Source organism: Cervus elaphus, chromosome 28, assembly GCF_910594005.1.
Source record: "Cervus elaphus chromosome 28, mCerEla1.1, whole genome shotgun sequence".
Classification (NCBI taxonomy): Eukaryota; Metazoa; Chordata; class Mammalia; order Artiodactyla; family Cervidae; genus Cervus; species Cervus elaphus.
Genome location: NC_057842.1, coordinates 43,795,984 through 43,823,343, shown reverse-complemented (window position 1 = coordinate 43,823,343; position 27,360 = coordinate 43,795,984). Strand labels below are relative to the sequence as shown.

The following is a 27,360-nucleotide window of genomic DNA, read 5'->3' as shown; positions in this document are numbered from 1 at the left end:
TGGAAGAGGGTGTTTGCTATGACCAGTGCATTCTCTTGGCAAAACTCTACTAGCCTTTGCCCTGCTTCATTCCATACTCCAAGGCCAAATTTGCCTGTTACTCCAGGTGTTTCTTGACTTCCTACTTTTGCATTCCAGTCCCCTATAATGAAAAGGACATCTTTTTTGAGTGTTAGTTCTAGAGTTGGTTGCCATTTAATTCTCCAGGGGATCTTTCCAACCCGGGGATCAAATCCATGTCTCTCAGGCCTCCTGCATTGGTAGGTGGGTTCTTTACCACTAGTGCCACCTGGGAAGATCACACTCAACCTCCACAAATTCAGTGTCACTGTATGTGTGATCCTACCAGTTTATGACTAGCAGTTCCTGCTTAGAGGTAAACAGATTTTGACCATGTCTGTCTAGATACGCATGTCTTTCCAGATCTGAGGGTGGAGGTTTCCTCTGCAACCTCAATTCTCTGATGGGTGGGCCTAAGATAAAATAAGGTGGGTCCTTGATTTTTTCACTTTGTCGAGCTTCTCCTTGTTGTGAACCCAAGGATGCCAACTTTCAAGCTTTTTACACTTTGGGGCTGAAACTCAAGTGCCATTTATTTTAAATGACCATTCCCCTCCCTCCACTTGAACTCACGTGTCCCTTCCATCCTCACATTTGCCATGTCTTCTCTCTGTGGCCATGTGAGTTTTTTCATGACAGTGTCCTAACAAGACTGAGTTTCTTGAGAAAAGGGCCTTTGTTAACCTCTTGTGAATGTTTACACTTTGCTCATGTAAAATGCTTAGTGTTGCTGTTTGATTTTGTTGAGTCACTTCCATTTATGGCACTCATTCTAAAAGGCATCTGTGGTGAGGTATCACCTAGCACCCTGGAAACTTCCTTTTGGGCTTTTAAACAAATATTCCTGGTCTCCAAAATCAAGGTCTTATTTCTTAGCAAGGTCAGAATAAGGTAACCTTCATTTACTATAAATCAATATTTACAAAAGTAATTTCTCAAGATACGTCCTGACTTTTTCTTAAGTTCCTGATTTCTTTTCATAATGATCTAGTCATGTTAAGATCAAAATGAACCAAATTCCAGGAAATCAAAGGGCCTTCTACCTAAGTGCCCAAACATGGCTATTCCAGAATTACCTGTGAAGCTTTAAAAAAGAAAACCTGGACAGTCTTAGGCAGTAATTGTGGTACACAACTAAGTTTAGGAACATAAGATACATCTGATCAGTTACCTCTGCATGCCCCAAAGCACTTTTTATACCTACACTTAAAATCACACTAAAAAACAAAACCAATTCACATTCACTCATGCTCATCCTAGAGGACCCTGGAAATGTTACTGGAAATTCACCCTTTCACTCAATCAATACATTTATTGAGCATTAAGGGCTGGGTAGGTACCAAGTCACAGGCCTGGTCCTAAGAAAGAAGTGCACCAAGGCATGGCTTTTAGAGGCAGACATCTTTCCAGTGTTAATCTAGAGCCATAACATCCTGGGTAACCTTGGGCTTATTACTTAAGCTTGCAGAGCCTCAGTCTTCTCATCTGTAAAGGAAAATATTATTTACCTTATAAGGAGTTGTATGATTGATCACAAAGGAACTATCAAGGAAGACATACGCTATCCTCCTAAAATAGTTTCTAACTTGTTTCCCAGTCCAAACACTTGTATATTCTAATAATCACAGCTAGCACTCACAGAGCAGTTAACCTATAAACCAGGCAGTGTGCTAAGCTCTCTGTCCATCCACACCTTAAACAAATTTTATCTGTAAAGACTTGCAGGCGAGGAGCCTTCTCCTTTCATTGGCTATATTCACCCAAAACAGGCAAAGCAAGCTGAAGCACGGGAATGGCCCTTAATGAGAGGGCTGAGTTAAAAAGAAGCAGGATGTAATAAAAAGAAGATGCTCTCCAGCATCCAGCCCAGAGGTCATCATCACTACTGAGGGTCATGACAGCAGAACCGCCCAGCAGGAAACCAAATACCAGATAAACCTATTCAGATACTGCCAGGGGCTTAGTGGTACCATTTGCTGTGGCTAATGCTTCATCTGTGATTCCCACTGCCATCAGAAAACTATCATTAAGCCTTTATATGTCTCAGGTCGTGTTCTGTGGATTTTACATTTGGTCTTCAACAATTGTTAAGTTACCAATAGTACCCCTGCTGTTGAAACTTTACATCTGGCAGAAGTTGGGACAAGGTGATAACTTACTGAGAGGACATGGAGCTGGAGACGCTTGCTGCATAACTCACTGCCAATTCAACTTCTTTTAGGAAGACTCTTTAAGGGTTTCTAGAAACTCCTGTGTCACTTGAGTTGACGGCACCTGCATTTTTAGTTCATAGGGTTAAAGGTGTTGCAGTTGTTTTCAGAGCTTTTTTTTTTTAAAAAAAATTTACCTTTGGCTGTGCTGGGTCTTAATTGCTGTTGAGTGGGCTTTCTCTAGTTGTGGTGAGTGGGGGCTACTCTTGGTTGCAGTGTGTGGGCTTGTTGTTGTGGTGGCTTCTCTTGTTGTGGAGCAGTCTGTAGGCACACAAGCTTCAATACTTTTGGTTCACAGGCTTAGTTGCTCTGTGACATGTGGGATCTTCTGGGAACAGGGATTGAACCCATGTCTTCTGCACCGGCAGGTGGATTCCTACCACTGTACCACCATAGAAGTTCAAAGGTATTGTTTTAATGCAGATCGTGGTTTCAGTTCTCTAAGAAACAACACTGAGATGTATCCTCCTACATGAGGTAAAAACATGTTACCTAGAATAAACCACCTTTCATCTAACTTTAAACCTTCAACTTTCTAAAAGCATGCCTGCCCTAAGGCAATTGTAGAGATTAAAAGGAAGCAAGGCTAGTACAACCAATCCTAAATCACACTATTCCCTTGTCTATAAATGATCAAAAGAATTCCACACTGAGTAGAAATGTCAGCACTGTTGACATCTGTTGTGGGAAGCAGTGCTCTGTACATTGTATGGAGTTTAGTAGCATCTTTAACCTTCTGCCTCCTAGATTCCAGTAGCATTTCCCAGTTGTGACAGCCAAAAATGTCTTGCTGTATTGCCAAATGTTCCCCAGGAGGGAAAATCACCCATGCTTTGGAGGAATTACCGAGTTTAGCAAAGCTACTGTTAACTCTGTTCTGCATGCCAGAAACTTTCAATTTTACTGCATACCAACACCTTTTGATGTTCCTGACCACCTTTTTCTGCTCTCAGTGAAACATAATTCACATGCTGTTTACTCTGTACCTTTATTTACAGTAATTGAAATGTCCAGTATTATGCAACTGTGACGTATATAAGCAACAAGACATACTAGGGCAGTTCTGACTTCTTCCTATGACATCCATCTGCTTGGGGGGGACATCCTGGGTATTAGGCCAAGGCCTAAGCTGGTTTTCTCTCAAATGGACTGATCTGTCTCTACAGGAGACACATCTGGAGTGCAAGGGAAAACCTTCCTTACCTTGGAGTTTAACTCTAGGTCACAATGGGGCTCCAAACCACCAGATGTAGTACAGATTCAAATTAGAGACCACATTCTGGCCGCAACACAAGTTAAGCAGCAAGGAGTCCTTCCTGCATTTTCTGGTTATACAAGTCAGGCTAGAACACTATTCGAGGCCCTCTCCGTTGGTTAGAGGAGAAGAGGAGAAAAGATGCAACTTCCTAAACCAAATTAGAAAGCATGAATCTGCTAAGAAAAGGTTATTACACTCTTACTAAGTTTGTTTAAACAGGTCACTCAGATGAGCTAGGAAGAAAATTCTTCTAAAAAATAGGAGGCATGCTATTGACTTATCTTAAAAGGATTTTTGAATAGAATGACTTGAGATTATAGAGCATTTTCCAAATACACAAAGTGCTTCATAATGATTCAATAAGCTTTAAGGAATGCTTTTTCTAGTACATCACATTTTTGTTGTTGTTGTATAAAAGAAAATGCCTCCATTCAAAGGGTAGTAGCATATTTGATATCACCACTGTTTAAAGAGGAATGGAGTTACAGGAATGAGAAGTATATAATTAGTAAATAATCCCTCTCAGCAAGTGAGTTAAGCAGGAAAGCCTTCTGAAGAGAGGAAAGAAAACCCAGAGGCAACACAATCAGTGCATATCAGAAATGCATTTTTATTTGAAAACAACTTAAATTTTTAGACAAATGATTTTAGTATATAAATTTGATTTTGTTTTTATACAGAATATAAAGATTTCCTTGTTGATCTTCCATGTGAAGGGTATTACAAGCCTGAAGGGAGATACTTTCTGCATACAAGTGTGTATCTTACGTGTAGGGTGTTGGAAACCAATGTGTAGTGCCTCCACACATAAATTAGGTCAAGTGACACCACATATTAAAAGGGGGTAAGAGAAATATTCTATTAATTGGATTCAAGAAGCAAACATGACACAAAAAATTGCAGGTGAGACCAAGTGAGTAAGTTTAGTTAGGACACTGCAGGTTACACTGGAGTAACAGGTTTGTGAAGCTAGAGTGTATACCACATTAAAACAGCAAGAAAGAGCTATTTATATAGAAAGGTTGGAATGAGGGATTTTTCACTAAAGCAAATTAACTTCTTGTCAACTGCCAAAACAAAACAAAACAAAATTGAGCATTTGAGTGTTAGTATACTGAAGGCATATTATACCAGTTTTTTATGCAGCATGCTAAAGTTAGTTAGAACTTCTTCACTGGTGCATATGAATCATTAAGTCATGGAAAGTTTTTTTTTTTTCCCCACCCCTTCTTGTGAAATTTCAGGCATGTCTTATTTTAGATGGAGTATAGCTTTTATCTATAATTTCATCCTGTAAAAACATGTGAAGACAACGTTCATTCTGTGCCAGAGGGTGACCAGCGACCCTAGAAATAAAAAATACAAGTTCAGTCCAATTTTTACAAAAGCAGGAGGGGGACCAAACATACACATTTTAAGATTAGGAAACATGAACAATTCAGTAACAATGTTACTCTGGACAGCCTACAGAGCTACAGTCTATCTAGTAACTAACTGTATATTTGCTTTCCTTCTGTCTATAAGGGTAATTTAGATAACATTTAAGCACTAGCTTTACACTGTCTCTGGCATATGTACCCAGTTAGCTTCTTTACATATTAGTTGATGAATTCGTAAGAAAACTAAATGAATTTTAATGTTAAAAGTGAAATAACGTCATTGATTCAAAGAATACATTTTAAAGAAGAAAAAGATATAGGATCACAAGTTCAATAAAATCCCTGAATACTAAGAAACAGGCACAAATGTCCAAGGTTTTGGGGTTCTTTTTCTTTTTTGCTTGCTTTTCAAGGTTTCTATCAGACCAAATAGATCAGACTGGGCAACCAGGCTTTATTTCAGAATTTAAAAACATCCAAGCTAGCACTGCCTTTTCCAAAAAGAAAGTAGACAATGAAGGTCGTGTGCTGTATCAGATAACTAAAAGTTAAGGGCTTTGTGTAACTTTCCCTCTGTTTACCACTCACAGATCTTCAAATTACTAGATAAAAAAGTACTGCTAATAAATAAGCTCACACAACAGTATTCTCTAGGATTTGACTTTATGTGGCCAAACTTAAGGCCAAATGCACAATTATAGTGAGCCCTTTGCAGGCATAACTCTTCCTATAATTTTGGCTTTTAAAAAATGGCTATATTTAGAGAACTGTCTGGGGGCCAGTGGTTAGGACTCTGTGCTTTCACTGCTGAGGACCCAGGTTCAATCCCTGACTGGGGAACTAAGATTGAGAAGTGCAGTCAAAACAAAACAAAACAAAATACTATATCTTAAATAGGAATAAAATTAAAAGCTAGAGGCTGATTTTATTAAAAGTAAAAGATAAACGATACATTCTTACATTTTCAAAAGTATATATTTTGCCATGAAAATCTAAAATGTGCAGCTTTTACACAAGACATGCTGATAATACCTTCCATGTGCAATCAAACAAAATGATTCCAAGTGTATTGTTCATGCTAGAACATACCTTAAATCAAAAAGAATCGTAAGTAAAACTAAATTTTTTAAATGCTGTAATTTTAAATGTAATTGGCATAAATTAACCAAGAAAAACATACAAAACTCAGGTCAACAAAAAGGTACTCCTATCACTCACTTAAGTTTATGAATATTTAGCACATGATATTCAATTTGTTATGTATTTTTACTTTGTTTAAATGATACAAAAAAGTTAGAAAATGACCAAAAGGAAAAAGTAGCATTAGTTTGATATCTAAATTACTAGCAGTCACCTAAAGAATCTCAGAACACTATTCACTCTTAGACCTTGAGGAAGAGAAAGCACTTACTTGTTTATAAACTGCTCCAGCCCTTGCTTCCTTTCTTCAATGAAATTGTCATCAAATATTCCATCATCTCCTCTAAAAGGAAGTTGACGCAAAAATGCTTTCCCAGGGAGTGGGGGGACTACAACCTAAAACATGGTAAGAAAGTTCTTGAACAACATGCTGGCTGAGTTGGGAAAATTTATAGAGCATAACAAGAAGACAAAGTATATCTTCACTATGAGAGCCATCCCACTGTCAAACTAGTTTAGATATACAGTAAAAGGGACTCAATAAAAATACACTGAAAAATGATTTAGTGTTTTGGAGGCATGATAAACAAAATGGCCAGAAAAGTCCATCAGACCGAAGCTCCTCAATGGCTTAATTTTCATTTTTCCTGGACTTATCAAAGCACAAGTATACAAAGGGAATAAGCAATACTGAAATAAAGGCTGCCATGCCCCTCAGACAGTTTTGATGTCACTTGGTGAGAACATTGCTTTATTACAATGGTTATTGTAGAGATCAATCTGAACTCCCAATTAAATGAGGAAGTAAAATATTAACAATGTTCTTTCTGGCATGGGCAGATAAGAATTCTGTGGTCAACTCCTTCCACTTCATACCATTTGCATATAATCTTTCCTACTTGCATTTGAGGTGATGACAAAATAATCAATAATTACTACTTGTTGCCACTCTTCTATTACTAGGCTAAGAAACACATCAACTTTCTCCTAAACCCACTATCCTCCCTTTCCCCAAAGACCTGTCATTTCTTCCTTCTACAATAAAGGAACATCCCATATTTTCCCTGTCAAAGTCTAGCTTTTCTTTAGGAACCCTCTTCTGGGCATTATCTGGAGCTCAAATATTTGTTTAAATGCTGCTGCTGCTGCTTTAGTCACTAAGTTGTGTCTGACACTTTGCGACTCCATGGATGGTGACCCACTAGCCTCCTCGTCTGTGAGATTTCCCAGGTAAGAATAATGGAGTGGGTTACCATTTCCTTCTCTGGGGGATCTTCCCAACCCAAGGATTGAACCCGTGTGTCCTGCTTGACAGGCAGATTCTTTACCACTGAGTCACCTGGGATGCCCTTGAACTAAATAGTACCTCGCTATTTATTTCACAGGTTCGTCAGGTTCTCTATCCCAGTATTTCTCAACCATGGCACTATTAACATTTTGAACTAGATTATGTACTGGGGGAAGGGTTTCTTGTACACTGTAGAATACCTATTCAGCAGCATCCCGGACCTCTACCCACTCAATAGTCACCAGTAGGCACTCCACACAGACAGGTGTGACAATCACAATGGTCTCCAGACACTGTCAAATGTCTCCTGGGGGACAAAGCTACCCCTCCTGGAGAACCACCAATCTATCCTATTAATGCCTTCAAATCACGGACCCTTGTCTCAGGCTTATGGTTATTTTAAGGAAAGCTGGGCATACAAGAGAAGTTCAATATCTGTTAAATGACTAACCACTTAGGTGAATCCTTATCTTACATTTAAACAGAGAAAAGGTGTAGGCAAATAATTCACGCAATAAGAAATATAAACAGTAAACACCAGTAATAAAATTATATATATTCTAAAAGGTAAAATCTAAAACCCTTGATGAAGAGTTTCTATCCTACAACAATAATTCAACAAGGTAAAAAAGAGAAAGATTACACAACTTCTTACAGATGCGCAAAAAACAAAGTAAAAAAGAAACACAAAACCAATGCCCTACATAAACTTTGTAATTCCTTCCTAGATCTACTCTTCCCAGATGCCAATGATTAAGAAATCTAAAGATCTGTCATCGTAAGTTTGCTTTAGCAATCTTAAGTCTCTCCCTTATATTATAAAAGCATTTGTCAAGTTGAAGATTTGAAACCTGCAGGTAACTAGAACTGAAAAGCAGGGATTATGACCACTAGCTGTGCTCCAACAGAATAGCTATATGATGAGCAGGGAAAAACATCTGTTATCTGTAAAGCTATTATTAAAAAAAGGAATCTAGAACTACTGCATTAAAGAAATGACCACTGTTAATTCAGGGAAGAATTTAGCATGGAATTTAAAGATTACTATGTATTATCATCAATAGAGATATACTTTTACTCATACTCAAAATACTCATTGAATTGGATGGTGACATTGTAGGCAACAGGATTAATCACCTACAAAAATCATGAATGGTTTCAGTTAACAAAGATCTTCAACATCAAATTATTTCTGCTTAAGCAGTCTGAAAAGATCTACTTAGAATTCTCACACCAATTTAAAAAATCATGTGTCTGATGATACGTGTGTGTATGTGGGCAAGATGAGGACAGGAGGATATCTGGCCAGCATAATATAGTGAAAGCATACTGAAATAAAAGCTAAAAAATTAAACCATAATGACTAATAAACACAATAAATTTCACCAACTTTCTCATCTAGTATAACAGATCTTAAGTAGAAATAGTAATATATAAATAAAACAACTTGATTAACCGTTCTTAGCAATTTTGTTGTTGTTCAGTTGCTCAGTCGTGTCCAACTCTTTGCGACACCATGGACTGCAGCAAGCCAGGCCTCCCTGTCCTTCACTATCTCCTGGAGCTTGCTCAAACCCATTGAGTCCAATGACTCAATGAGTCCATTGAGTCGGTGATGTGATTCAACCATCTCATCCTCTGTCATCCCCTTTTCCTCCTGCCTTCAATCTTCCCCAGCATCAGGGTCTTTTCTAATGAGTCAGCTCTTCACATCAGGTGGCCAAAGTATTGGAGCTTCAGCTTCAGCATCAGTCCTTCTAATGAATATTCACGGTTGATTTCCCTTAGGATTGACTGGATTGATCTCCTTGCAGTCCAAGGACTTTCAAGAATCAGTTCAGTTCAGTCGCTCAGTCATGTCTAACTCCTTGCGACCCCATGAATCGCAGCATGCTAGGCCTCCCTGTCCATCACCAACTCCCGGAGTTTACTCAAACTCAAACTTTCAAGAATACCCTAATGTAAATACAACTTTCACACAGGTTAAATGCCCAAAATAATAAACTGATCTAATGTTAAAAGTGAAGTATTATGCTTCAAAGGACATCATCAAGTGAAAACAATCCACAGGATGAGATAAGATTTTTGCAAACTGTAAATCTGATAAGAGACTTATAAGAGTTTCTTTTTAATATATTCTACATACAACTCAATAATAAAACAAACTCAATTAAATGGGCAAAGGATCTGAAAAAAAAAAAAAAATTACTCCACCAAAATAATGGCTGATACACAAGTACCTAAAAAGATGATCATCATTAGCCATCAGTAAAATGAAAACCACAATGAGAAACCATTTCGTACATGCTAAGAAAGCAATAATAAAGAAATTAGATTAAAAAAAAAAGAAATTAGATAATACTAAGTGTTGGTGAGGATGTGGAGAAAAGTGGAACCTTCATACACTGTTGGGGAAAATGTAGTTGCTTTGGAAAACAGTCTGGGAATGCCTCAAAAAGTTAAACAGTTATCATATGGCCATAAATCCACTCCTAGGTTTATCAGTTCAGTCGCTCAAGCGTGTCTGACTCTTTGCAATCCCATGGACTGCAGCACACCAGGTTTCCCTATCCATCACCAACTCCTGGAGCTCACTCAAACTCATGTCCATTGAGTCAGTGATGCCATCCAACCATCTCATCCTCTGACGTCCCCTTCTTCTCCACCTTCAATCTTTCCCAGCATCAGGATCTTTTCAAATGAGTCAGTTCTTCGCATCAGGTGGCCAAAGTACTGGAGCTTCAGCTTCAGCATCAGTCCTTCCAATGAATATTCAGGACTGATTTCTTTTAGGGCTGATTGGCTGGATCTCCTTGCAGTCCAAGAGACTCTTAAGAGTCTTCTCCAACACCATGGTTCAAAACCATCAGTTTTTCGGTGCTCAGCTTTCTTTATAGTCCAAGTCTCACATCCATACATGACTACCGGAAAAACCATAGCTTTGACTAGACAGACCTGTGTTGGTAAACTAATGTCTCTGCTTTTTAATACGCTATCTAGGTTGGTCATAGCTTTTCTTCCAAGGAGCAAGCGTCTTTTAATTTTATGGCTGCAGTCACCATCTGCAGTGATTTTGGAGCCCCCCAAAATAAAGTCCCTCACTGTTTCCACACCTATTTGCCATGAAGTGATGGGACCAGATGCCATGATCTTCGTGTTTTGAATGTTGCGTTTTAAGCCAGCTTTTTTAGTCTTCTCTTTAACTTTTATCAAGAGGCTCCTTAATTCTTCTTTGCTTTCTGCCATAAGGGTGGTGTCATCTGCATATCTGAGGTTACTGATATTTCTCCCGCAATCCTGATTCCAGCTTGCGCTTCATCCAGCCGCTTTTCTCATGGTGTACTCTGCATAGAAGTTAAATAAGCAGGGTGACAATATACAGCCTTGATGTACTCCTTTCCTAATTTGGAACCAGTCTGTTGTTCCATGTCCAGTTCTAACTGTTGCTTCTTGACCGGCCTACAGATTTCTCAGAAGGCAGGTCAGGTGGTCTGGTATTCCCATCTCTTGAAGAATTTTCCACAGTTTGCTGTGATCCACACAGTCAAAGGCTTTGGCATAGTCAATAAAGCAGAAGTAGATGTTTTTCTGGAACTCTTTTGCTTTTTCGATGATCCAACAGATGTTGGCAATTTGATCTTTGGTTCCTCTGCCTTTTCTAAATCTAGCTTGAATATCTGGAAGTTCACGGTTCACATACTGCTGAAGCCTGGCTTGGAGAATTTTGAGCATACCCAAGAGATATAAGAGATATATACCCAAGAAATACAAACACATGTCCATGCAAAAACTTGTACATGAATGTTCACAGCAGCATTATTCACAATAGTCAGCAGGAAAAACTCAAATGTCTGCCAATGATAAATGTGTAAATAAAAACTGATATATCCATACAAAAGAATAAAGAAATGAAGCAGTGATTAACAGTACAACAGGATGAACCCTGAAAATACACTCAGTGAAAAAAGCCAGACAGAAAAGACTACATATTCTATGCTTCTATTTATACAAAATGCCCAGAACAGGAAAATCCACAAAGAAAGAAAATCAGTGGTTGTGAGGGCTGGGTGAGGAGAAATAGGTAATGATTACAAATGGGAATGGGGTTTCTCTTAGAAAGAGATTACAATGTCCTAAAACTGACTATAGTAATGGTTGCACATACTAAGAACCAGTGAATTAATACACTTTAAATTGGTGAGTTGTGGACTTCCTTTGTGGCACAGTGGACAGGAATCTGTCTGCCAGTGTGGGGGACACGGGTTTGATCCCTGGGCTGGGGAAGATTTCACATGCTGGAGAGCGACTAAGGCTGTGCACAACAACTAAGCCCGCCTTCTGCAGACTGAGAGCTGCGACCACTGCAGCCCGTGTGCCTAACGCCTGTGCTCCACAACAAGAAGCCACCTCAGTGAGAAGCCCACACAGGGCTACAGGCAGCGGCCCCCGCTCACGCAATTAGAGAAAGCCCATGCACTGAAATGAAGACCCAGGGCCAAAAATAAACAAACGTAAAAACTGGTGAATTGTATGGCATTTGAGTTATGTCAATAAAGCTGTCATGAAAAAAAGTGATGTATACATTTATGAAATGCTTATTAAACACTCCAGTAGGCCAGGTACTATGTTAAGCAAAGTCAAAAGCCCATCAAGACACTTCTTGTTTTGCAAGTTTTGGCCATAGCAATCAGAGCAGAAAAAGAAATAAAAGGAATCCAGATAGGAAAAGAAGTACAGCTCTCACTGTTTGCAGATGACATGATCCTCTACATAGAAAACCCTAAAGACTCTACCAGAAAATTACTAGAGCTAATCAATTAATATAGTAAAGTTGCAGGCTATAGAATCAACACAGAAATCCCTTGCATTCCTATACACTAACAATGAAAAAACAGAGAGAAATTAATGAAACAATTCCATTCACCATTGCAACGAAAAGAATAAAATACTTAGGAATATATCTACCTAAAGAAACAAAAGACCTATATATAGAAAAGAAAAATATAAAACACTGATGAAAGAAATCAAAGAGGACACAAATAGATGGAGAAATATACCGTGTTCATGGATTGGAAGAATCAATATTGTGAAAATGAGTATACCACCCAAAGCAATCTATAGATTCAACACAATTCCTATCAAGCTACTAATGGTATTTTTCACAGAACTGGAACAAATAATTTCACAATTTGTATGGAAATACAAAAAACCTCGAATAGCCAAAGCAATCTTGAGAAAGAAGAATGGAACTAAGGAATCAACCTGCCTGACTTCAGGCTCTACTACAAAGCCAGTCATCAAGACAGTATGGTACTGGCACAAAGACAGAAATATAGATGAATGGAACAAAATAGAAAGTCCAGAGATTAATCCACGTACCTAAGGACACCTTATCTTCAACAAAGGAGGCAAGAATATACAATGGAGAAAAGACAACCTCTTTAACAAGTGGTGCTGGGAAAACTGGTCAACCACTTGTAAAAGAATGAAACTAGAACACTTTCTAACACCACACACAAAAATAAACTCAAAATGGATTAAAGATCTAAATGTAAGACCAGAAACTATAAAACTCCTAGAGGAGAACACAGGCAAAACACTCTGAGATAAACCACAGCAAGATCCTCTATGACCCACCTCCCAGAATATTGGAAATAAAAGCAAAAAGCAAAAATAAACAAATAGGACCTAATTAAACTTAAAAGCCTTTGCACAACAAAGGAAACTATAAGCAAGGTGAAAAGACAGCCCTCAGAATGGGGGAAAATAATAGCAAACAAAGCAACAGACAAAGAAATAATCTCAAAAATATACAAGCAGGTCCTCCAGCTCAATTCCAGAAAAATAAACAACCCAATCAAAAAATGGGCCAAAGAACTAAACAGACATTTCTCCAAAGAAGACATACAGATGGCTAACACATGAAAAGATGCTCAACATCACTCATTATTAGAGAAATGCAAATCAAAGCCACAATGAGGTACCATTTCAAGCCAGTCAGAATGGCTGCTATCCAAAAGTCTACAAGCCATAAATGCTGGAGAGGGTATGGAGAAAAGGGAACCCTCTTACACTGTTGGTGGGAATGCAAACTAATACAGCCACTATGGAGAACAGTGTGGAGATTCCTTAAAAAAACTGGAAATAGAACTGCTGTATGACCCAGCAATCCCACTCCTGGGCATACACAATGAGGAAACCAGAACTGAAAAAGACATGGGTACCCCAATGTTCACTGCAGCACTGTTTATAACAGCCAGGACATGGAAGCAACCTAGATGCCCATCAGCAGATGAATGGATAAGAAAGCTGTGGTACATATATGCAATGGAATATTACTCAGCCATTAAAAAGAATACATTTGAATCCGTTCTAATGAGATGGATAAAACTGGACTTATTATACAGAGTGAAGTAAGCCAGAAAGAAAAACACCAACACAGTATACTAACGCATATATATGGAATTTAGAAAGATGGTAACGATAACCCTATATGCAAGATAGAAAAAGAGTCACAGATGTATAGAACAGACTTTTGTACTCCATGGGAGAAGGCGAGGGTGGGATGATTTGAGAGAATAGCATTGAAACATGTATATTATCAATTGTGAAACAGATCGCCAGTCCAGGTTGGATGCATGAGATAAGTGCTCAGGGCTGGTGCACTGGGAAGACCCAGAGAGATGGGATGGGGAGGGAGGTGGGAGGGGGGGTTCAGGATGGGGAACACATGTAAATCCATGGCTGATTCCTATCAATGTATGGCAAAAACCACTACAATACTGTAAAGTAGTTAGCCTCCAACTAATATAAATAAAAGAAGAAAAAAAAAGCAAACAGGAAGGTAAATACAAAACAACAACAAAAAGATACTTCTTGTCCTAAATCAGACAGAAAAAGACAAATACTGTATGATCCCACCTTTGTGTGGAATCTAGAAGAGCTGAACTCATAGAAACAGAGAGTAGTATTAATAGATTAGTGGTTTTCAGGGGTGGGGGGTAGGGGAAATAGGGAGATATTGGTTGAATGGTACAAACTTTCAGTTAAAGAATGAGTAAGTTCTGGAGATCTGCGTGCGGTGCTGTGCTAAGTCGTTTCAGTCACGTCCAACTCTGTGACCCCATGGACTGTAGCCCACAAGGTTCCTCTGTCCATGGGATTCTCCAGGCAAGAATACTGGAGTGGGCTGTCATGCCTTTCTCCAGGGGGTCTTCTGGAGCGTTAATGTATAGCATTGTAACTACAGTTAACAAGATTGTATTATAGTCTTAAAAGTTGCTAACAGAAACAGAGTTTGAATGTTACCGCCACCACCAACAAAACAAAGGCTTCTATGTGACGTGATAGATGTATTAACTAACCTTACTATGGTAATCATTTCATAAGATATACATATATCAAATCATCATGTTATACAACTTAAACTTATACAATGTTATTTGTCAGTTATATCTCAAATAAAGGTGGGGGGAGAAAAGACACTTCTCCCTATGGTCATAAAAAATTTCTTCTTTGTAACTTAAAACTTTCCTAACTTGTTTTGTACATTTAGATCTTCAAACCATCTGTAATTTATATACAGCAAATTATAAATCTTTATTCCCAAATAACCACATGTTTCAACCCCATTTGCTGAATATAAATTCCTTTCTATACTAGTTGACAAAGTTATTTTTGTTATGAACTAAATTTCCAATAAACACATGGTCAGCTTCTAAATTCTCTGACATTCTGCAAGTCTATTTGCTCATCCCTAAAGCAATACTTTGCCAACAAAGGTCTGTATAGTCAAAGCTATGGTTTTTCCAGTAGTCATGTATGGATGTGAGAGCTGGACTATAAAGAAGGCTGAATGCTGAAGAATTGATGCTTTCAAATCGTGGTGCTGGAGAAGACTCTTGAGAGTCCCCTGGACAGCAAGGAGATCCAACCAGTCAATTCTAAAGGAAATCAACCCTGAATATTCACTGGAAGGACTGATATCAAAGCTGAAGCTCCAATACTTTGGCTACCTGATGCGAAGAGCCAACTCATTGGAAAAGACCCTGATGCTGGGAAAGACAGGGCCAAGAGAAGAAAGCGACAGAGGATGAGATGGTTGGATGGCATCACTGACTCAATGGACATGAGTCTGGGCAAATTTAGGGAGATAGTGAAGGACAGGGAAGTCTGGCGTGCTGCAGTTTGTGGGGCTGCAGAGAGTCAGACATGACTTGGTGACTGAACAACAACAACAAAGCAATACTATACTGCTTTAATTACTATAGCTTTAACATATGCTGATATCTGCAGGTGCTAAATCACTGGTAAAAATAATTTTTGGCTATTCTTGCACTTTCTTTGATTCTAAAACTCTTATCTGCAGGCTTATAAAGAACTCCATTAAGATTTCTATTGGAATTTCGCAAATTTATAAGTAAGTTAGGAGAGAGTGCCTTATTTCTGTTGGGCCTACTGCTAAAATGCCAGCTCTAAGTGAGCCTTTCCCTTGGCCATTCTATATGAGACTAGCACTCTCTATTTTCCTTAGATTTTTTTTAGAGCATATTACCATCTGACATATTATATAATCTTACTATTTTTTGCTGGTTTCCTTTTCACCACCACCCTGACTTACCCTTTAACAAAGTGCCAGAAAATGGGGACCTTCATTTGTTCACAGCTCTATCTGCAACTCACATAACATATAGAATGAACTTTCAAATATTTATAAATGAATCTTCAGAAGTGAATATTCCAAACCAGGAATGTAGTATTTGTTTGTAAGGTCTTCTTTTTGCCTTTCAACGAAGTTTTAAGGTTTTCTTTACATGGGCCTTATACTTTCAGTTTTACTTGGAAATATTTTATACTTGGATATTCTTTAGAGTAAAACTATTTTTCCATTTTTGATGTAATGCTATGACTTGTATATGTTGCTCTTGCCACATTTATAAATCCAGCCACATTTATCTGGTTAAGAAAGATTTCCTTCTTTTTCTATCTTAGTATGCTTCAGAAGGAAGCACAAGCTAGTCTTTGAGTGTACTTTTCATCATTCTGAGGGTACTTTGCAAGACTCCATGCTATGTATGTCATTCTGACATAGGGCTGAAATAAGAGACATTGGAATGAGACTTTGTTTTCTCTATTTTGCAGCCAAAGCCACCAAATTTTCTTCTAAGAGAAGACAGTTCTTACCAGGATATGTAACAGTGTTCTAAAACCGCAGGTAGCAACCTAAAGGTAGATCATGGCCGTCATTTAAAAAGTGAATCTGACGATTACTAGCACCTATCATACACATTAAGGTAAGTACTGGTTTATGATATTAAACCTGCAAATACAATGCAATAGGAGATGTACCGAGAAGAGAAACTTAGCAAGGGTGGGAGGAGAAAGTAAACAGGAAGACGAGAAAAAGGACGGAAGCAATAGCAAGAAAGTTCTAAGAAGTGTCATGTACGTGTGAGTCAGCAAAGGCCTCCGTGGGCCACTGAAGAAGACAAGAGAAGGAAGAGTTCTAAGGAAAAGCTACACACTTCCCCTTCTCCTAGGAAATAAAATGAAACTGAACTATTTGGGGAAAAAAAATTGCTTTTACTCATTTTATTCAAGATTATTTTCCTGAGAGGTCTTAAACATTAAAATTTGGAATGTTTTGCTTTAAAGTAACATTACAAATAATTCTTACCTTGCTCTCTCTTTCTAGTTCACTTCGCAGCCATTCAAAGTCACTGTATCTTCTTCTAACGGTAGATTCCTTCAGCTTGAAAATAGGCAGATTTGTCTGAAACAAAAAAAAAAAATCACTCCTAAACTGAAGCATGTTACAGGGATTTCAAACAGGTGGGGGTAGGGCAGAATCTATTGTCAAAGTGATAAAATGACAAGCCCAGTTACCTTAAGAAAATCATAAAAGTTATTAAGATGACATTTTACCTTTAATAAAGCTTAGCTGTTAAAAAGTATGTTACATATACCAGAATACAATTTTTTAAATGCACATTTGTACATACGCTTTTGGATGTCATTCTTCCTGAGGTCAGTTACATAAATACAGGTCATTTTTTCTATTTTCAGTAAGTGGCAAAAATGTCACAGGAGTGAGATGAAGCCAGCTCTGATTGCTATACAGTTTAGTATACAATGCTTATGGGGGAAACAGAGCTTTACTAGCTTGAAATGAAATACAAAATATTTCGTTATTATGACTAGAAGTTTCATAATGAAAGGAAAGAATAAAGGACGATTACTCTTAATGGTCTTCTTAAAAAAGCCAAAAAACAGCAGGGCAAGAGTGCAATGTGCTCTTACTGTCAACAGGAAATCAGGAGTCATACACATAAGGTCCAGAGCTTTCAGACTGAGGGCAACTTTAGGAACTGAAAACATAATGCCCAGTACTTTAGGGTACATCAGAATGGAAGACTGTTCTTTACAAGAAAGACCACTTCTGTCAAATTCTAAACTTAAAGAATCAAGAATAGATTTTAATTGCACATATCACAAAAGTTGGTGCAAATAACCTAACATAATTAATGCCATAATATACTGAAAATGTTATTTAATACTATATACTCTCAGATTATATTTTGTTCTTTAAGCGGTCTTTGCACTTGTAGAACCGCAAACTCTATTAAAGCTGAAAAGAAAAAGTGCCACCGGAAGGAAAGATTGACTTCTTTACAGAGACATCATCATCATCATGTAAAATTCCCCTTAAGAAAATTCCAATCACTTGTTAAACTTAATGCCCTAGTAAGTGTCATTTAGTAAAAGAAAAGCTTTTTATTCAGGACCTTAAACCTGTTTTGTAGTGGTTTCAATTTTTTCCAACATGTATTAACTTCTCTATGTTGTACACCTTATAGCTTGGAATCTTCTACAGATGCTATTGGGCCTAACACTGTATAGATTTCAAGCATGAAACCAAATCTCACAAGAGGTTTAAAAGCACTTGAATTTTCTTTCCCAGGTAACCACAACATTTGTTCATTGTATTAATGACTAAGAGCAAAATTGCACCTAACAAGACTCTTATTATACTAAAAGTCAAGCTTATATTTAGAGATGCTGGCTTGCTGTACAAGAGGGGTATTTTTATTACCCACAGGGAATAAAATTAGGTCCCCTGGAGAGCACGATGGTAATTCCCAGAAAGAAAGCACTGGATTATTTCTCTCTAATTTCACCCATTGGCTTTTTAACCAAGTTCACCCTTCCACACTAAAATATTAAGTCTTTGTAAGTGTCTAAAGATAGAAAGGCCTTTACAGAATAGAGTGTTTTCTGCAGGTGAGATTTTACATTTTGAATTCCCTCCTCTCAAATTACCTTACAAAAGGGATTAGCTGCTCTCTTTATTCAGTATGTTAAGATCAAGCTTGTGAAAAGAGTTCCCTATGAATTTTCATACTTCTGGGTACGGAAGTCTATAAAGTTAATCTCTGAAACAACATATCAAGCTTACAGGTACAATGTTGAGGGAAGAATGCCAATTCAGCTCATTTTACCTCCATTTTCCCTTTTGAACTTTTGACACAATCATGATTATATCTGATTCACTTTAATAGATGGGTAGTAGGAAGAAGAAAAAGTCCACTCCTTTCTATGACTAGGTAATAGATTGAAGATTATATATTAAAAAAGGATCATGGTTAGTTTAAGAAAATGTCACAGTTTTCTCAGCTGGCTATTTTTCTTTATATGAAGACTGCTTTAGAGTTTTGACAAAGTCATATCAAGTAATTTTGTTATTTGCCTACTACATTTAGAGTGTGCCTGTTAACTTCTCCTTGATCATCACAAGGACTTTCAATTCAAATTGATCAGCATACAAATAAAAGATGCCGAGGTTTTTTTGTTTAAGCCACTGAACTATCACTTTTAATTACAAACACTCATGATTGGTAACTTTCAACTTATTTAACCCTTATAAAATATTGTATTTTGGTTTTCTAAAGAGAAAAGAGTAAGAGTAATGTTTTTCTCCTACAGTTTTGGAAGGATTCAACTATTATTACAGTTTAAGAACATCTACAAAAGGGCATAGTGCTAGATAAGATGGGGAATATAATGATGAGTAAGATGCAGTCTTGGTCCTTATGGAGCTTATATTTGATTATAAGCAAATAGTATAAAAATACTGTACATCATCAACAAAAACAAAGTTGAAAGACCACAAACTGTAGACAAATATGTGCAATATAAAACAAAGAGATAATCTCATTAAAATGTAAAGAACTTAAAAACTAGTAAAAGATAAAGATGAGTAAATTGACAGAGAAACTATGTCAATAATGTTCAGCTTCACTCACACAAGAAATGACAGTCAAAACAGTAAGATCCCATTTTCATTTATCAGACAGGCAGGTATTCAATTTTAATATCCAGTGATGGTGAAGATAGATAGGCATCTAAAAAACTTACTGCTAACAGTGAAAACAACCTTAAAGAAGGGCGTTTTGGTGACATCCATCACTCTTTTAAATGCATATTATCTTTTGAGCCAACGATTCAACCAAGAATTATCCTATGAATATTTCCACATATGCAAAAAGGTATCAGTGCATAGAAATTCACTTGAACATCATGTATATAATAGCAAAAAAAAAAAAAAAAAAAAAAAATCCCAGAAACTGAAAATCTTATTAAACTGCTACAAATATAAAATGAAATATTATACACTTTTACAAAATGTAACTCGGCCAAAGACTGACCAGGAAGCTTCCCTGAGATGTGTTAAGTATAGGAAGTTTCAGAACAGCATCTGTATGATACCATTTGTATAATTTTTTTTTAAAAGCATAAAGGAACTGATAATTGATTTGGTCAGTATTCTTTTAATGTATGGAGTCAGTCATACTACAGGAAGACAGTTGAGAATGATGAAAATACCATGAACTACATGCAGAGAAGAAAACAGTGTATTCAGGAAGTAATTCTTGAACATGCTAAACCATAGGAGATGGTGGGAAATAAAACTGAAAGCCCGAATATCTGGCTAACGTATCTCCCTGTGGCACCAGGAGTTAATAGACATCTCTGAACAGGAATATATCTTTAAAAAAAAAAAACAGAGAAGTTATTATGAACTCAACAGATTAGCCACATACACACCAAAGAGCAGCATGGAAAGCTGGCTCATCCTTGTTACACACAAGAGCATTATTTATTCATTTTTAGTAACCATGTATGATGCTAGATATTAACTAGACTTACTTTTACAATGTATACAAATATAAAATCATTATGGTGTACACCTGAAACTAATATGTCAATTATCCCTTAGAAAGAAAAAGGGCTGGTTCTTGTTAGTTTTATCTGCTTGAAGAGTATGGGAAAGAGACAGGCTGAGGCAAATTACAGCAAAAATTCTTTAAAGTTTTTCTTTTGGATATCATTTAAAATGCTTCTGATTTATCCAGAGAGAAATAAGGCTGAATTCTGAAATTAAACGTAAATCAGACTTAACAATGTGAAGATGACTAAAACTTTTGAAACTTAAAAGGCAAGATTTAGTATTTTCTCATCCTTACATTCAAATCTTATTTTTAAAAAAGTTGCTCTAGTTTCTCAAGCTGAGCATAAACTAGAAACTACTATTCTCCTCCATCTATAGGTCATTTTACCTAACAGGTGAAAGTGTCAAACTCAGACATTTGTATGAAATAACAGCATTTAAGGAACACTGACCTCAGACAGGCAAAACTAAAGCCAATCATTAGGCAAAAACCATAAACTAAGCCACACCTGGCAGCTATTTGTGTAGGTATGTGATATTAGTGAACGCTCAAAGTGAGTTTGAGTAACCTTGGTCTATTTTAGACTTTTCAATTCCACTCATGGAGTTATGAATGTCTGGCAAAGCAAAGACAGAGGTACCTATAAACATTTACATTAACCATTGTCATATATATAAGAAATTGCAAATTAAAAATAATTTAAACCTATGTCAGGGCTGTGGCCCAAACTAACATTTAAAAAGCAGAGAATTATAATCATTTGCCCCCCAAAAAGTTAAATTGGCTGCTTGGAATCTATAAAGTCTATAAAAACTATTTTATTCTACATTCAAAATACGTTTCTGTTAAACATTATAAGCCAAATCCTAGTTAAATGTCACCACTATTTAATAATACTTTTGGGGAAAACTGTAACACAGTTTTAACTGTGTTTTAACTGTAACTATGTGTGTGTGCTCAATCACTAAGTCGTGTCCAACTCATATGTGTGTGCTCAATCACTAAGTCGTGTCCAACTCATTCGCAACGCCAGGGAATATAGCACACCAGGTTGCTCTGTCCATGGGATTCCCCAGGCAAGAATACTAAACAAGGTTGCCATTTCCTTCTCCAGGGGATCTTCCCAACCCAGGGATCGAACCTACATCTCCTGTGTCTCCTGCATTGCAGGTGGATTCTTTACCACTGAGCCACCTGGAAAGCCCTAACTGTAACAGTTTTAACTATAACTATGTACAACATAGTGATTCAAGATTTTTTAGATATTATACCCCATTTAAAGTCATTATAAAATACTGGCTATATTCCTTGTGCTATACAATATATCCCTGTAGCTTATTTATACTATATATGCCTTGTTATCTCTTTAAGTCTTCTTCAATCTAGAGCAATCCTCCTGCCCTTTCGCCATTTAAGACAGTGACAATTTAAAAGAGTGCAGGCCAGATATTTGAGAGATATTATATCCCTGAGTTTGTCCTTTTCCTCATGACCAGTTCCATGTCGTTCATCCTTGTCAGGAATGTTCCTATTGGCAGGAATACTGAAGCCTTCTCAGTACCCCACATCAGAAAGAACATGATGTCAGCTTGTCCTGCTGTTCGCTCATTTGGTGAAGGGGAGGTCAGTTAGATCTCTCTCATGTAAAGTTACTTTTTTTCCTCTTATATTGAGGGTTTTTTTTTTTTTTCCTTGCACTTACCTTTCATAATAAAATTTAGTGCCATTTGGAATTTACCCAGCTAAATTTAAAACCTATGGAATTGGCAAAGCACAGAATGAATTCTTAAGAGAATTCACTTTTAGGGGAAGTTATCTGCCTGACTTTAACCATTAGGACAGAGAGTGGCTTACTGCAGGAAAACCCCATTCTGCCAAATAGAGTGTGGTGTGAACACACAGATGTGTAAGCACATGTTTGCAATTTGTTCATTCAGAAAAATTAAGATTTATAGTCTACTTGGCTAGAATGAAGTCATAGATGTTTGTTACTTATCCTATGCAAAATTCAGGGCAATTCTAAAGCTTCTGTGTAGCTTATGAAAAGGTGATGGACTAGTCATTATATAAGAAACCTGGGACGTTTGGAAAACTAGAAAAGAACAAGAGTAACCCTATTCAGGGCTTCCCTGGTGGCTCAGAAGGTAAAGAATCCACCTGCAATGCAGGAGACCTGGGTTCAATCCCTCAGTCAGGAAGATCCCCTGGAGAAGGGAATGACTACCCACTCCAGTATTCTTGTCTGGAGAATTCCACAGAGGAGTCTGGCGGGCTACAGTCCGTGGAGTCACAGAGTCAGACACGACTGAGTGACTAACACATACTAACACACATAACCCTGTTCAAAATTATTCTGTTGCTCTTTACTTTTCCTAATAACATACCAAAAAACAAAACTCCAAAGGGATAAAATGTTATGAGAGATGCCTATATACCTGATACTCTTAAACTGCTACTTATATAAAAGAGAAACTACTAGTCATTTCCCACAAGGTATTACTAACTACATAAGGTAAAACTATCAGGAATTCAAATGGACATTATACACTACAGAACAGATTTCAAAACCATGGTACAGAGCTCTAAAACAAGTGCTCCCTTCACGTTCAAACAGAGGAAATGGCCACATTACTGGTCTCCAAAAAGCTAGGTCTTACACACTTACACAGGCTGACCTATCAAAGTCAGCAGCTCACAGATACCCGATATGTAACCTGATTATCACTGATAGCCAAGCAGAAAACCAAGCCTCAAAATGTGGTCACCTGAATATAGCTTAACAATAGATATTCGAAAAATGTTTACTAGGTGTTTCTAGCATTTCTTCAGATAGTGTCATGTGTACATTTGAAAAAAGAGACTGGCAACGACATCAAAAGTATACTCAATAGGCCATACTCTATTCAACCAATCCTAAGAGATGTAAATGGATGCCTCACTTCAGTTCTCATTAAAAGGCTGTATTTCTTCAAATATCTACATCTAGAGATAAAGGATAAGCTGAGAAGTGCTTAAGCTATTACCTCGTCCTTCAGTACTTTTGATACTTGTTTTACCCAATCTGGAACAGCATGAATAACTGGAGATATGGTTTATAACCTAGATGAACTCTAAATATGGCTTGGGAGAAGTCATTTAAGCAAAGAATAAGCTTTTAGTCTGGAGAACCTTTGAAATGTAGATTGTCATTAAGCCAAGGTATTGTGTTTAGTTTCTTTTTTTTAAATAAGGACGTGGCCTTCCAGTGATACAGTTTCCTGTTATTTTAGAAGAAGTATCCTTTATGGTATAACTTCTGAAACAGTCCGAGAAGACATTATCGAGACTAGCTTAATGTATAAACCAAGTAATTTTATGTATGTCTTCTACTTTGTCCATATTCTTCATTTGTGAATGACAAGATTTATTTGTGAGCTCAAGCAAGATCTTCAATGAGCAACCTTTAATGACTGTGCAGTAATAATTCTACTGTAAAGGAAAATTTGTTCTTAATAGTTCTTGAACACTTACATAATCCTACAAGCTTCTGCTGAAAGAAAACTACCTATTAATAGCATAAGACCTATTCTGAACAATTTTTAAAGTGCAAAACTATTTTCCATCTCTTTCCAACTTGCCTAATTGTAAGAATCACTTCAAGAGGTTTTAAACACACTCCCATCCCCACACTCTTAAGTGTCCTCATCTAGAGAATCTCATTCAAATTAGTATGGGTTGAACTCCAAACATCAGTATTTTTAGGTGATTCTAAGATACAACCATGGTCAAGAAGCACTGCCCTAGACTTATTAAAGGTGAAACAGAATACTGGGTCCTTAGGAATCTGTATGATCCCCAGTGATTCTAGTTTAGTCAGGACAGATACGGGCAATATTTTACATCCTCAAGGATTTGGAACTGACACTATGAGAACAATGGAAATGGGATGCAAAGTCACCAAAAATAAAACCACAATGTAGAAATCAGTGAAAGAATACTAGTTAAGAAGCTCTGGACTTCCCTGGTCGTCTGGTGGTTGAGAATCCACCTGGCAATGCAAGGGATAAGGGTTTGATCCCTTATCCAGGAAGACTGCACGTGCCACAAGGCAAGTAAGCCCTTGCACCACGACTACTGAAGCCTGGGCACCCTGAAGCCCATGCTCCACAGTAAGAGAAGCCACAGCAATGAGGAGCCCATGCACCAAAACGAAGCCCCTGCTCACTGCAACTAGAGAAAACCTGCACAACTATGAAGACCTAGCATAGCCAAAAGTAAACATAATAAATATAAATAAAAGAAGCCCTTTTCAGTAAGTGTATTCTAAACTCCTAGGTATGCATTATCAGGCACATATGGATTACAGAGATCTGAAAAAAAAAATCCTCCTTAAGAGATATTTGCAGCATAAAACTGGGGGGTTGGATAGAAGAGAGCAAAGTAGTCTTCCAAGACTTAAAACCTTTATCAATTATAATTCATTGTAGACTTATTACTGTTTAGATGAAAGAGTGGAAACCCACACTAAAGTAATCAGGATAGAAACGAAACAGACATAAAAACATACAAAGATGAATGTATTAAGTGTGCATGGCAGGCTCATAGGAAGTATCCATACCGTATCCATACCAAAAAAAAGAAAAAGAACAGTGGTACATGCTCATTTGCAGATATGTCATTCTAATACATGATTGACCCTTGAACGATGCTGTAGGTTAGGGACACCGACCCTCCTGAGAGTTGAAAATCCAAGTATAATTTATAGCTGGTCCTCTATATACATGGTTCCTCCATATTTGCAGTTCTGCATCCACAGATTCAACTGACCACGGATTGTGTAGTCCTGTAGTATTTACTACTAAAAAAAGTCCATAAATAAGAGGACCCATGCAGTTCAAACCCATGTTGTTTAAGGGCCAAGTACTGTGCAAGGAGCTAAGTAATACCTGGTTAAGAGGCTTTTAAAAATATTTAAGCATTGCAAAAAAGTGCTTCATTTCACATGCTAGCAAAGTAATGCTCAAAATTCTCCAAGCTAGGCTTCAACAGTATGTGAACTGAGAACTTCCAGATGTTCAAGGTGGATTTAGAAAAGGCAAAGGAACCAGAGATCAAATTGCCAACATCTGCTGGATCACAGAAAAAGCAAGAGAATTCCAGAAAAACATCTACTTCTGCTTCACTGACTATGCCAAAGCCTAGCAGTCCGTTGTGTGGATCACAACAAACTGTGGAAAGTTCTTCAAGAGATGGGAATGCCAGACCACCTTGCCTGCCTCCTGTGAAACCTGTATGCAGGTCAAGAAGCAACAGTTAGAACTGGACATAGAACAACGGACTGCTATATTGTCACCCTGCTTATTTAACTTCTATGCAGAGTATATCATATGAAATGCTGGGCTGGAAGAAGCACAAGCTGGAATCAAGATTGCTGGGAGAAATATCAATAACCTCACACATGCAGATAACACCACCCTTATGCCAGAAAGCGAAGAGGAACTAAAGAGCCTCCTGATGAAGGTGAAAGAGGAGAGTGAAAGCTGGCTTAAAATTCAACATGCAAAAAACAAAGATCACGGCATTTGAACCCATCACTTCCTGGAAAATAGATGGTGAAACAATGCAAACCGTGACAGACTTTATTTTCTTGGGCTCCAGAATCACTGCAGATGGTGACTGCAGCCATGAAATTAAAAAATGCTTGCTCCTTGGAAGAAAAGCTATGATAAACCTAGACAGCATATTAAAAAGCAGAAACATTACTTTGCCAACAAAGGTCTGTCTAGTCAAAGCTATGATGTTTTGCAGTCATGTATGGGTGGGAGAACTGGACCATAAAGAAGGCTGAATGCTGAAGAATTGATGCTTTTGAACTGTGGTGTTAGAGAAGACTCTTGAGAGTGCCTTGGACTGTAACAGGATCAAACCAGTCAACCCAAAAGGAAATCAATCCTGAATATTCACTGGAAGGACTGATACTGAGGCTGAAGCTCCAATATTTTGGCTACCTGATGCAAAGAACTGACTCATTGGAAAAGACCCTAATGCTGAACTATTTACAATAGTTCATAGTTCAACAGATAAAAGGATAAAGAAATTGTGGTACATAGACACAATGGAATATTACTCAGCCATAAAAAGGAACACATCTGAGTCAGTTCTAATGAACTGGATGAACCTAGAGCCTATTATACAGAGTGAAGTAAGTCAGAAAAAGAAAGATAAATATCGTATACTAACACATACGTATGGCACCTAGAAAGATGGTACCAAAGAATTTATTTGCAGGGCAGCAATGGAGAAACAGACATAGAGAACAGACTTATGGACATGGGGAGAGGGGAGGAGAGGGTGAGATGGATGGAGAGAGTAATATGGAAACTTACATTACCGTATGTAAAACAGATAGACAATGAGAATTTGGTGTATGGCTCAGGAAACTCAATCAGGGGATCTGTATCAACCTAGAGGGGTGGGATAGGGAGGGAGACGGGAGGGAGGTTCAAAAGGGAGGGGATATACATATACCTGTGGCTGATTCATGCTGAGGTTTGACAGAAAAGAACAAAATTCTGTAAAGCAATTATCCTTCAATTAAAAAATAAATAAATTCAAAAAAGAAAAGACAAGACCCTGATGCTGGGAAAGATTGATGGCAGGAGGATAAGGGGACAACAGAGGATGAGATGGTTGGATGGCATCACCAACTCACTGGACATGAGTTTGAGCAAGCTCCAGGAGCTGGTGGACAGGGAAGCCTGTCGTGCTGCAGTCCCTGGGGTCGCAAAGAGTCGGACACGACTGAGTGACTGAACAA

At 37.7% G+C, this 27,360-nt stretch overlaps 1 protein-coding gene across 1 annotated transcript in view; it reads right to left on the bottom strand.

The window, feature by feature from the left end:
* Positions 1-4,118: 4,118 nt before the first annotated feature.
* SNX3 (sorting nexin 3) overlaps positions 4,119-27,360 on the bottom strand; it is a 45,112-nt gene continuing 21,870 nt past the window's right edge. The window contains exons 2-4 of the mRNA XM_043890458.1: positions 17,012-17,107; positions 6,319-6,443; positions 4,119-4,874 (exon numbers count right to left, since the gene is read on the bottom strand). Coding sequence (XP_043746393.1) covers positions 4,769-4,874; positions 6,319-6,443; positions 17,012-17,107 — 327 coding nt within the window. The 3' untranslated portion in view covers positions 4,119-4,768. The remainder of the gene's footprint in view (positions 4,875-6,318; positions 6,444-17,011; positions 17,108-27,360) is intronic.